Source organism: Petaurus breviceps, unplaced genomic scaffold (genome assembly GCF_028583685.1).
Source record: "Petaurus breviceps papuanus isolate PSGF00001 unplaced genomic scaffold, PetGlider_PUasm1.0 120, whole genome shotgun sequence".
NCBI lineage: Eukaryota > Metazoa > Chordata > Mammalia > Diprotodontia > Petauridae > Petaurus > Petaurus breviceps.
The window spans coordinates 1149508-1162763 of NW_027185627.1; the positions used below are offsets into that span (position 1 = coordinate 1149508).

At 42.7% G+C, this 13256-nt stretch overlaps 1 protein-coding gene across 1 annotated transcript in view; it reads left to right on the top strand.

Annotated features, from left to right (window-relative positions):
* The window catches only part of TMEM8B (transmembrane protein 8B), a 74500-nt gene that overhangs the window by 49164 nt on the left and 12080 nt on the right, over positions 1-13256 (top strand). Inside the window, exons 7-10 of the mRNA XM_069089213.1 lie at positions 2867-2960; positions 3152-3275; positions 11730-11872; positions 12374-12552. Coding sequence (XP_068945314.1) covers positions 2867-2960; positions 3152-3275; positions 11730-11872; positions 12374-12552 — 540 coding nt within the window. The remainder of the gene's footprint in view (positions 1-2866; positions 2961-3151; positions 3276-11729; positions 11873-12373; positions 12553-13256) is intronic.

Here is a 13256-nt window from a genome sequence, read left to right on the forward strand (position 1 = left end):
TCACTTACCAAACCTCCTCCCAGTAGAAAACCATAAGCTCATACTAAATTCAGGACACACAGATTCACTCATTCTATTCAGATTTTGAGGAGCTTTAATAAGATATATCAATATTATCTGTTTTCTCTCTAGCTTTGAGCTCCCTGATGGTAGTCCCAGGGATTAGAAAGACAATCTATTTTTCTGGCAAATATATTATCTCAGTATAAAATCTTCTCTATGCCTTGCCGTTTATCACTCCCATCCCCTCTCAGTTACATTCAGTACCCTAGGCAAACACACAAATAATGTGTGAGAAACTTTTTTTTTAACTGGCAAACCCCAGAGCAAAACAAATTCTTTTAAAATTATCTTTTATTTTTTCCAATTATATAAAAGAATGATTTTAAACTTTAAAAAAATATATTTTGAATCCCAAGAAACAAAAATCTTTTTTTTTTTTTTTTGCATTTTTTTGGAGGGCAGTTGGGGTTATGTGACTTGCCCACAGTCACATGGCTAGTTTTTTTTTTTTTGGTGTTAAGTATCTGAGGCTGGATTTGAACTCAGATCCTCCTGACTCCAGGGCCAGTGCTCTATTTACTTCGACACCTACCCTCCCCACAAGAAACAAATTCTTAAAGGAAACAAGGAAGTAGACTTAGCTTTCCATTGAGAATAAGAGGCAGAATATGGGAGTGTAGAACTCACCAGCGTCTGTCTCCAGAGCTCACTGGATACAGCCCTCCATCTTACTATATCTTACTTCCGTTAAGCTCAGATCACCAGTTATAATATAGAAATGAGAATATCTTCCCTTTTTCATTCCCATGGAATCATGGTTGATGCCATTAAGGACTTAGGGCCTTGGCAGTGACAGATGCCAGTCTCCCTGTCTTTGCATACCTTCAAAGCTGTTTTTCTCTCCTCTTGGTGACCAGAGGAAAACTACAGTATGGAAGGGGCTGCCTCATGTTCTCCACTTAGCCCACTTGTTCCTTTCTCTTCTCTTTCAAGATTTTAGCTTTCCCATTTCCTTCTGTTCAAAAGAACAGACAGCCACGTTCCTGTTAATCTTTGGTCACCCTCTAAAAATGTACTACATATGATGAATCATTTACAATGAACAGCTCCCTGAAGCTCATGTCTTCTGGATCAAGGGTGTGTAATGTCATCATAGAAGAGGGGTCTTTTTCCTCCTCTTTTATTGTTTCACAGATAATAAACTTTCCTAGCCCAACTGCAGATATAGGAAGTAGTCTGGGTAGCTCCCCCTTTTTTATTGTCTTGTAAGAAAGCCCAAAGTCGATTTGATTTATCTAAGTATGTTTTATGTTAGTAACAGCAGAGGAACAGATAGAGAATAATTAGGTTCTGGGTTCCCCTGCTGCCAACTTTACCCCTGAGGTTGGCATCCAGGCTGGACAAGGGCTTGGGCAAAGGATAAACAGGGCTGATTGACTGCTCTAAAACTGGATTCTACATCTTAGGAAGTGCTAGCCCCAACTCCTGTATCTTGAGGCTTTGGTGCACTAGCTAAGCTTCTCCTTCAGTTAGAAAATTTGCTTCTCCTTGAAGATACCAATAATAAAAGTGATTAAGTCCTGCTTATAAAGTTGGAAGCTCTAACCTCTTAAGACTAGAAGGTAGTGCCCACCTTCCAAGTTACCAGAGGGAACCAACCCTGAGCCCTGCAAAAATTCTCAGTTCGGGGCAAAAAGACATTACATCGACAGCCTTAGTTTCTGTGCTCCATGTTCAGGACTTGGCTCAGAACTCCACCCAGCTCTGCCTCTCCCTGACCAGACCATCATGTCCCTCCATAGATGATACCTGATTGATACTGTTCAACCAGCAATGACTCTTGCCAGCCCCTGTCTAGTCCTAGTCTTCCCTCCGGTTCTTTTTGCCTGCTTCCTCCTTCTCCCCCAGTAATGATCTATATTGGCTGTCCATACCTGGCCCTGGCACCATCTCCTACTAGGAACCCACATCCCCCAAGTCTTCCCAAAATGAGGCAGGGATAAGCCATTGGAAAAAGTCCAAAGATACCAAGTAGGTCTAAGTCTTAGAAGTCAAGTGTTCTTAAATCTCAGGTGAATTGCCAGATTCCATTCCTTGCTTGGTTTCCTTCCTTCCTGCCTTTTGCTTGGCCTCTTAATCCTTTCATTTAAATTCAAATGGATATTGGCCCAGATCTCTCTCAGGTTCTCTTTGGCTCTGTAATTTCTTTTCATCTTCTAAAGCTCAGCATCTTTAATTCCTAGGACATAATGAGGAAGGATCCTTCCTATTCCGTACCATCCCTGTTCACCTCTCCTCTCTCCCCCTATATATGATACACCACCTCTTCAATTTGTTGGCACCAGAGATCACAAATACAGATGGTGTCCCATGGTGGCAAATGGTGGGCCAATGGGTACATAGAAGACTGAAGGGAAAATCATCCATATTTCACCTAAGTCTAAATTCAGTGTCTATACCTCAGGGGCCTTCTTTCATAAAAGGAAGCCATCTTAGGTATAGAAAGGCTTGTATAGTCATATGTGAATAATAAAGGCAGGAGTCAGGAACAAAGGATTGAGGGGGTTTATGTTTATGAGAAAGGGGAGGATGTATCAGGTATTACATAGGTATTCCTAGTTAGGGGTTTATGGGGATCTGGCAAGCATTCTGAAGGAGTAGGGGGACAATTCAATCAGGGAAAAAGTCCTCCATTTGAGGATGGAAGGTCATTTATAGGTTTGGTGTGTGTGTGTATGGGGGTGGTGGTGGGGTGGTTCTTGGAGATGTTTTTTTAGCAGTCTGGGAGACCAGGTTGTGAGGTAAGTATGGGTAAAAATCCTTTATACTTTTTCCTCCCCCCGACTCCCCTGCCTTTATTCAGAGTTCACTGCGCCAGGAAAATGCCACTGTGTTTGGATGCCTGACCCACGAGGTGCCTCTGAGCTCAGGGGACTCTTCTGTGACCTGCTCCACAGGTGAGAATGACAGAGTCTCTATAGGGAGCAATGTAACAGGAGTAAAGGAGATGATGGCATAGTGGGATGAGGAAAGAAGAGAGAGAGGGTGAAGATGTCAGGGTAATGATATTGGGAGGCAGAGAAGAGAGATAGAGGGATCCTTTCCTTTTCCCACCCCCTCACCCCCATGACCACTGTCTGTCACTCAGAGTCCCTGGCTGGCTTCATTCTCTCCGTCAATGCTGCCTCTAAAATCTCCAGACTTCGGATCCCTTTCCCCCAAACAGGAACCTGGTACCTGACTCTCCGATCCTTGTGTGGAGCAGGCCCATGGTAAGAGAAGGAAAGTGGGGATATAGTGAGGACTGATTGGGGGGTCTTCAGTGGGGAAGGTCACAGTGGAAGAGGGTGGTCATGGTGGGGAGCCCACTAGAAGGACAGGCTTGGGGGAGATATAATAGGAAGGGCTCCTTCCCTGTGTAACCACATGTATCTTTCCTGCTTTGGAGCTCCCTTCTATCTTGAGGGCCCAAGTACTTTGTTGCTCTGCTTCCTCCAGTCTGGCACCATATGCTTTTCCAACTGGACTTCCTCCCCTCCCAAGGCTATTGCAAGTTGAGGGAGGCTTTCACTGGCTCCTTTCTCCCCCTTTCCCAAAGTAAGTACAAGGGCTTTCTAAACTGTCTAAGGGTTTTACTGTTGGAAACTAGGGAGAAACATGGTGGTGATGGTGGGAGGTAGGATATCACTCTTAAATGGAGCGAGCTGTAATCTCCCTTGGTTACTCTCCATTGGTTACTTATATATCTTCCTCATTTTTGTTTTGAGAGTCTGTCCTGTTTGCCTCAATCCCTTCTTTATTTCTGGGACTGGTGCTCATGATTCAGTCAGGCGTTAGGACCCCCATCTGCACCTTTTTTCTCACTATTGGGAGAAACAATGGTGAAAATGGAAACCCAGCGACAAGGCACCGGAGACGTTTCCATCTCACAGTAAACAGCAGATGGCTTGTCTCCATCTCAACAGTTCCCTGCTTCACCCAGGAAAGTTATCTTGGGTCATTCCCTGAAGACAATTCCCTCCTGCCTTAAAAATAAAGTCATGCCAATGTTTATTTTTAAACTTGCTTTTGCAAGGCAGCAGGGAAAAGTTTTTTTTTTTTTTTAGCACCTTCAAGAGAGGGCATCTGTGACTGTGTAAGGAGAGTCCTGAGCATGCTCAATACAGACCTCCCCCATGCTGAGCTCCTGGAACTACCACACCCAACTCTGTGGCTTGTAGTCAAAACTCTCTGGGATTCAAAAGGGTTGGTTGTTAAGGACAATAAAACTCCAACCACTCAATCTCTTTAAGCTGCAGATTCTCCATCTATAAAACAGGGCTAATAAATCCTAATATAAAGGCAAACTTTTATTGTTATTTGCCCAAAGAAGGCCTAATTTTATGAAGGGTTCAGATAATTACCAGGCTTTCCTTTTGAAGAATTTTGAGCCAGCCCTGGCTAATCTGAGTGACAATTTCCTATAAAGAAAGCTCATAGTTATTTTTCTTCATCTTCTCATCTCTTACCTCAGTGTTACTCCCCACCCTACCCCAAATCCTGCACGGAGATACTGAGTGTTCCCAAAGACAATTTCTTACAAATCAGGGACCATGAGAATGTGGTGTCCTGACAAGCTGACTGAAATGGAGTTACCATCATCAGAAGGAGGAGATCTTTAGGGGGAGTGGCAGGGTGGGTGTTCTATCCTGCACCCTACAGTGTGCCCTGGTCCTCAGAATTTAAGGTTATTTTTTCTGACTTTTTCTTGGCTAAAGAGTCAGTAAGGGGAGAGATAAAGGGATTGAACTGGGATATGGGAGTGTTGCTGTGATTTCACTGGTAGGGAAAATTCCTAGTGAGAAAACTCCCTCTGCCAATTCAGGCAGATTAGCACCTGCTCTTCAGTTTATAGATTTAGAGAATTGTCTGGGGGGCACTCAGAGATGTAACTTGGCAAGAATCCTACAACTGGTCTGTGGGAGTGGGACTTGAAGCCCATTCTTCCTTACTCCTAGGACAGCTCTCCATCCACTTTCTCTCTCTCAAACAGGGATATAGGTCTATAGTAATAAACAGCAAACCAGGAAACAGATACCCAGTACAAAAGAAAGAGCATTGGCTTTGGAGTCTGAAGATGTACGTTCAAATTCTGCTTTTCTTATTTACTACCTGTCTGACCTTGGGCAAATCACTTTCATCTTTCTGTAAAGTGAAGGGCTTGGACTAGATAGCCCGTAAAGGTCACTTACATCTCTTGATACATGATTCTTTCACCTGCCTCTTCTTTGGGGTCAGCTGCTGCTCTACTTTTGAATGTCTTTGGTTGGATTATGATGTGGGGGCACTATTTTTCTTATTTCCCCTACTAGGGGTCAAATATTCTATCATTTGTTAGATCCAAATGAATGTTGAGTTTCACAGTTAGACCAGCTTTTTTTTTTTTTAGATTAGTTTTCTTTATTTTTTTAAATCAAATGCTTTATTAACTTCTGGTTTACATCGTTCATTTCTGCAAGATTTTGAGTTACAAATTTTCTCCCCGTTTTTCCCCTACCCACCACTCCAAAAGAGTGATCCCACTGGATATTCCCTCCTCCAATCTGCTCTCTCCCATATCTTCTCCTATACCCCCTTTGACTTTCCAGTAGGGCACGGTGGATCTCTCTGCCCCAGTGCCTGTATATCTTATTTCCCAGTTACATGTAAAATAATATTAATAATAGTATATATATATATGTATATAAAACATTTGGGTTTAAAACTTTGAATTCCAGATTCATTCCCTTCCTCCCTTGTCACCCACCCTTACTGGGAAGATAAGCAATTCAGTATAGGTTGTACATGTTTAGCTATGCAAAACATTTCCATAGTAGATATATTGTAAAAGGCTGACTATAGTTCCCTCCCTCCTATACCACCTCTCACTTGTTCTATTCTCTACTTTGATCCTGTCCCTTTTCAAAAGTAGTTGCTTCCAACTTCCCTCCCCCCGAGCCTGCCCACCCTTCCATCATCCCCCCTCTCATCCCCTTCCCCCGTACTCTCCTGTAGGATGAGATACTCTATTTAGTGTGTATGTCATTCCTTCCCTAAGCCAAATTCAATGAGAATAAGGTTGATCCTTTCCCTTTTGGCTTCCTGTTCTTCCCCTCCATTGCAACCATTTTCCTTTGCCTCTTCTATATGAGATAGTTTACCCCATTCTGTCTCTTCCCAGCTCCTCTCATTATATTCCTCTCTCACCTCTTAATTTCACCTTTTAAGTATCATCCCTTCCTATTAAATTGGTCCTGTGCCCTCTATCTATGTATACCTTAAACATTTATACACACATTCACATAGGTATTCATGCACCCATATGCCTTCCTATATAGACATATATATATGTGTGTGTGTATATATATATATGTATGTATGTGTATAAATATATATATATATATATATATATTTCTATTCCCTTCAACTATTCTCATACTGAGAAAAGTTTCATCAGTTACAATGATCATTTTTCCATGTAGGAATGTAAATAGTTCAACTTTGATAAGTTCCTTATGATTTCTTTTCCCTGTTTACCTTCTCATGCTTCTCTTGCTTCTTGTATCTGAATGTCAAATTTTCTATTCAACTCTGGTTTTTTCATCAAGAATGCTTGAAAGTCCTCTATTCCACTGAATGACCATATTTTCTCCTGAAACATGATACTCAGTTTTGTTGGGTAGGTGATTCTTTGTTTTAATCCCAGCTTCTTTGACCTCCAGAATATCATATTCCAAGCCCTTCAGTCCCTCGGTGTAGAAGCTGTCAGATCCTGTGTTATCCTGATTGTGTTTCCACAATATTCCACAAAATTGTTTCTTCCTGACTGCTTGTAATATTTTCTCCTTGATCTGGGAATTCTGGAACCTCTCTATAATATTCCTAGGAGTTTTCTTTTTGGGATTTTTTTTCAGGAGGTGATCAGTAGATTCTTTCAACCTCTATTTTGCCCTCTGGTTCTAAAACATCAGGGCAGTTTTCCTTGAGAATTTCTTGAAGGATGATTTTCTAGGTTCCTTTTTTTGATCATGGCTTTCAGGTAGTCCAATAATTTTAAAATTCTCTCTCCTGGATCTATTTTCCAGGTTAGTGGTTTTCCCAATGAGATATTTCACATTGCCTTCTATTTTTTTTTTATTTGTTTGGGTCTATTTACTAGTATCTTGACTTCTCATAAAGTCACTAGCTTCCATTTGCTCCAATCTAATTCTGAATAAATGATTCTCTTCAGTGAGCTTTTGGGATTCTTTTTCCATCTGGCAAATTTGGATTTTTAAGGCATTCTTCTCCTCATTGCCTTTTTGATCCTCTTTTGTCATTTGAGTTAGTCTATTTTTTAAAGTGTTTTTTTCTTCAGTCAGGTTGTTGACTCTCATTTCATAATTTTCTTGCATCATTCTCATTTCTCTTCCCAAGTTTTCCTCCACTTCTCTTATTTGCTTTTCAAAATCCTTCTTACAGTCCTCTATGGCCTGTAATTAGCTCATATTTTTCTTGGAAGCTTTTGGTGCAGGAGTTCTGACTTTGCTGTCTTCCTCCTGTTCCATGCTTTGATCCTTTTTGTCCCCAAAATAGGAGTGTAAAGTTGGGTTGCTCTGTTTGTTTTGCTTCCTTTGCCTGCTCATGTTACCACTCAATTACTTAACTTTTGGGCTTTTTGCCACAGTAGGATTCTGCCACCAGACAGGGGAGCTCCATCCCAAATGCTGGGGTTTTCTCAGCTGCTGAAGATATTGTTGGGTGCCTCTCTGAAGCCTCCATACACTCTGGCAAGCTGGTCGTACACCCCATGACCTCCACCCTAGACTGAAATCCAGACCCAAGCAGGTTAAAGTAAGAGCGATTACCCCTCAGACTGGTCACTTGGTCCCCATACAATCTGTAGGCCAGGAGCTGAAGCAGCCACATGGCTGCTGCTGCATGGCCGTGGGGCCTCAGCTACTTCTCTGCCCAGGACAAAAGCTGACCGCACTCCCACCTACTCCATCCCAAAGTCCATACTGCATTGACCTCACACTTTGTCCTTAGCATCTATGTGTTGATAATTCTGGAAACTGCCACAGCTGCTGGTGATCTGAAGTCCCTCTAGCTGGAGGCTGGTCAGGCCCGCCCTGAGGCTAAAACCTCCAGCTTGCAGGGGGATAGGGTCGGCTCCCAGAACTGCTCTGACCAATACCTGCCGGCCTGCTGGGCTGTCTTCAGCAGGAGGTTAGCTTCTCTGTGTCATTTTCTGGGATTTGTAGCTCCAAAGTTTCTTCAGAGTCACATTTTACATGAATTGGCGGAGGTGAAAGCCAGAGCCCTGCGTAAGTCCTGTTTCTACTCCGACATCTGGACTCCGCCCCTAGACAAGCTTTCTGATCCACTTGGACGGCCCTCTCTAGATATTCCAGATAGAATTCTACATTTGGACTATATTTGTAAATAACAGCTGTGTCATCTCTGTATGGCAAAGGGTTCTATCCCATATCAACCATTATTGACCAGCCATAGGAAGAGTTCTTCCCAACCCAAAGGCAACAGATTAAGTTTGTCCGTCCCAGAGGGGTGACAAGACTGCCTTCAGCAGTGTTTCTGGGCTTACCTCTGTTTGTCAGTATCCCTTTCCAAAATTCCCTATAGGAGAGATTTCTCCCAATATTTCTTTCAATGATCAGTTTTTTAAAACATGATATTAAGTAACAGATTTGACAACAGCATTACTTTTTCTTCTAATGAGTTTAGGGAATCTACACGCCCTATTCTTGTTTGATGATCACAACTGTTGAAGCCCAAGGGCATCTGACTGGGAAAATGACTCCCAACTCTAGTTTCTCAATCCCTTTTCTTCTTGTGTTTATTATGCATTATAATGCACCAGTGATAAAGGTTCATAGCTGTTAGGATAGGGTGGTTCCCTGACCTTTTTCCCATAGAGGATTAAACATGTTTTCCTTGGGTTTCCTTAAAAGCAAGAACAACAGCAACATTTTTTTTTTGGAAGTGGGTTTGATCAACTAACCACTTGTCTTTATCTGCAGTCTCTACCCACCCAGCCTGCTGAATTTGGTCCAGGGAATTTTATTCCTTAAACTTTGAAATCATCTTGAGCCCCATCCCCTCCTGGTCTTGCCAAGGATACTATCAAGACAGAAATTTCTTCTTCTTGACCAGAAGGTAACAGTAGATCATCAGTAACTTTTCCAATGGTTTCTTCAACTGTGAGGCTATTGTCTACACAGTTAATAGGGTATTCCTGAGTGTCAATTAGAACTGGACCTTCCTTTGAAGGTAGGGCTTTAGAATATGAACATAAACACCCATCCAAATTTCTTCATCTGCTGGCTTGAGAGGGATAAAAGGTCCACAGTCTTTCTTGTGTGGTTCTTTGGATTAGATGATCCCTCTTTCCCAGTGTGAGATTTCTCCCAAGGCAGTGTGATAGTACAAAAAGAGTGTAGGACTTGGAGCTAAGGGTTCAAATACCAGTCCTGAAAAGTACTAGCTACATGACCCTGAGAAAGTCACTGAACCTTTTAGCTTCAGTTTCCTCTTCTGTGAAATGGAGACCATAATACTTGAACTACTTACCACAAGGGGTTGTTATGTGGTGCTTTGCAAACTTTCAATGGCTATACAAAAATTGAGTTGCTATTATTTTTATTCTTATTTTTAAATTTTTATTCTTATTATCCTGTTTCTTGCTTTGCTAGAAGTAATTCTCCAGCAGTAAGGACTATTGTTCTTGGGCTAGAATATACTTCTTTCCATGTACCAATGGCTTCCAGTGCCTTACACCAGTGAGCAGGTATGTGTACCATAGGTGATGGATACTAGGAAGCAGAGTTGTACAGTTGTTGGCTTATTTCTTGCTTCACCACCTGTACTTTTTGAGGGGACATCTGGGCCCTCATGACAGTATTAAACTCTGGGAGATAATTCTTAATCCATGATCAGTTTCTATGCACCTGCTCTTGGTATCCACTCTCAACATCTTTCCTCCCAGGTTCTTATATATCTGCCTTGTGGAAAGGGGTCCAGTTTTCTTCTTTCCTTTCTTAGTTTTCTATTTCTTTCTTTTCCTTACTGTTTTGAAGAACCCAACACTCTTCTTGAGGCTTCTTGTTATTTCTCCTTCTCCTCTAATCTCCTCTCAAAAGGACTAGAGGACAGATAAGAATTTAAAATAGTAAACAAAAAGGAAGAGGTTTAAAGTTAGTGGATTTCTTAAAGTTTATGGGAATAGGTGGTCCTGTTCATCAGTGAAATGGAAGTGATGGCTTGAAGTTTGAAGCCCTCTTCTCTCATCCAACTCTTGTGTTTTGCCTCTGAAGTCAGCCTCACCTAAATCCTGTTTGAGTTGGTGCTGGCCCAAATTAATCAAGTTCTTTGCCTAAGGATTGGAGCGGATGCTAGCTCTCGGGTAGGATTCTCACCTCTTCCTGGAGGTCTCTTTGGCTTGGCCACTGGAGGAGGAAGGCTCTTTTCTATTTGGCCCTAAATCTTCTTCTCCTGGGCTTCATGCCATCTACTCCAATTAGTCACCTCCTTCCCCCTTCCCGGAAGACTCTTTGGCTCCAGGCCCTTGGAATTCCTACCTTTACACTAAGCCACTTCACTAAATTCATTGTCAGTTCGACAAAGATTTATCAAGATGCCCCTGAGGGCCATCACCTAGGCTAGGTGATGGGGCTACAAAGGGAAAAACTGAGTCCCCGGCATCCAGCGAGGTTTAGCTTCTATTGCATTGCCTGTCCTGTGCAGTTTTCCTGAAGCATATTCACCAGCTGGTTGCTAAGGCTGTTTCTCCCTTTGGCTTCTTCAGCTATGATCCTAGGCTCACATCTGGGCTGGCTTTCCCAGCAGCCATGTCTTCTCCACTGTGGGTCTGGCCCACCATCTCTAGAGCTCAGTGCATGATTTCAGCTGGCTTGAGCATCCAGAAGCCGATTGCCATCTCTCTTCCTTTTTCAAAGCCCATGCCTCTTGCTGCGCCTCCCACTAAGTTCCCGTTTCCTGTTTAAAGAACATGATTAATTCTTATTTAATTTGCAGAGCAGAGAAAGGATAGAGGTGCCCTTTGGGAGGGTCAGTTGGATACCTGGGAGTGCTCAGGTTGATAGCTATCTAGTCCAGGGAGGTCATGGCCATGTGTCCATTGTGCTGCTCAGTTTGAGTGTAATGGCCATGTTTATGGTGGTTGTGCCCAGGATGATGGTCACACACTGTGTGTCTAGTGGGTTAGTCCCAGAACCACAGCATCAAAACATCACAGAATTGGAAGGGAACTCAGAGGTCATCTAGTCAAAATTGTATCTGAACAAGAATCTCTCTGCACAAGACATTAAAAAAGTAGCCATCTGGCATTTCTTTGGAGATCTCCAGTGAGGGGAAACCCACTCTCTCCTGAGGCAGCCCATTCCCTTCTTGGATAGATGTAATTGTTTGGACTCTTTTCTTTGAGTCAAATTTAAAATTTCCCCTTTACTACTTCTACCCATTGCCCCTAATTCTGAACCTGTGGTCAAGCAGAGCTATTTAGTTCTTTTCCCCTTGATATCCCTTCAAATACTCAAGTATTTTGGAGGAAGATAGAGGTGACCAGTATGATGGTTAGTGTATGCAGTGTGTCAGTCTGACATATCCAGGGTGAGCGTCAGTCTGCCCAGAGGGATGGTGTCTAGGGCAAGGATCAGAGGCGCCCAGCATGATGGTCAGTGTATCTGCAGGTTTGAACGCTGTAAGAATGTCACTGCTGAGGTTCGTCTCCGGACCTTCCTGTCCCCATGCATTGATGACTGTGGCCCATACGGTCAGTGCAAGCTTCTGAGGACACATAACTACCTGTATGCTGCTTGTGAGTGCAAAGCTGGTAAGTGATGAAGTTGGGGGAGAGGGTGAGGCTGGGAAGGTCTGGGGAGCCAAGAGTAGGACCGGAATCCCTAGGTTCAGACAGCAGCAACTGAGATTGAGTAGGAGAGAAGATATAGGCAAGGCCACTGGGAGGGAGGGAAGCCCAGCATTCTGAACAGGAGGAAATGAAGGGCCAGAGAGATGGGGCATCAGAAAAGAAGACAGGGTGTGGAAGGAGGAATAGGATTTAGAGCTGAAGGTATCTTAGGGATCATCTGATCCAGCTCCATTTTTTCAGAGAAGCAAACAGAGGTACGAAAAGGTCAAGGGACCAATGGGCAGTACCAAGAAAAGGCAAGTAGGGATAGGATCTCTTTTCTTAAACTCTGGAATGAGAGCATGGCAAGTTTAAGAAATTCATAGAGGAGAAGGAATTCGTAAAGAACAAGAACTCCTGAGCTCCTGTTTCTTACTGACTTTCCCTGTACTGAGTGCTGAGTGTGCCCCTGATCCTTCCTAGGCTGGCGTGGCTGGGGCTGTACGGACAGTGCAGATGCTCTCACGTATGGATTCCAGCTTCTGTCCACACTGCTGCTCTGCCTGAGTAACCTCATGTTTTTGCCACCTGTGGTTGTGGCTGTCCGAAGTCGTTATGTGTTGGAGGCTGCGGTCTATACCTTCACCATGTTCTTCTCCACAGTAAGTGGTATTGGGGAGTGCCTTAGTCTTTACTTTCACCACGGTGTTCTCTGTAGTGTTTGGTGTTTGTGTGTGAGTGTGTATGTACACACACATGTATGTGTACACATGTGTATATATGGGTAGGCATAAGAAATTAAATGGTAAATTTTGGGGAGTTTTATGGAAGCCACAGATGACATGCAAAGGCCAGCAGATGACACAGAAAAAGTTTAGAAACTAAGAAATGTACAAAATGTATGTATAATATTGAATAATATCAACCCAAATTTTATTTTTTGTCAAAAACACAAATAAGTCAGCCCAAATTTTATAATAAAGTACTATAAACATCCCATAAAAGGACAAGAAAAAATCCAGACTTCTCTGGTATGAGGGGAGGGCCAAAAATTTTTATGCAGGGTTTTCGGATTGTGGGGGCACAAGTACCCCTAACCCTTCTCGCCCCATGTGGAAGGGATAATTGCAGTCATTAATGGTTCAGTGTCAGCTAGGAAGGAGATCTTCAGTGGAAGGCTTGAGAATCTTTTTTTTCTTGTCCCCATTTTGTTTAACATTATTATTATTATTATTATTTTTAAATCAATGACTTGGATAAGGGTACACAGTAGATGTTCTCTTTATCACATCTGCAGATGATGCAAAGCAAGGAAGGCTAGCTAAAGCATGGATAACAGAGTCAGGATTCAGAAAGATCTAGACAG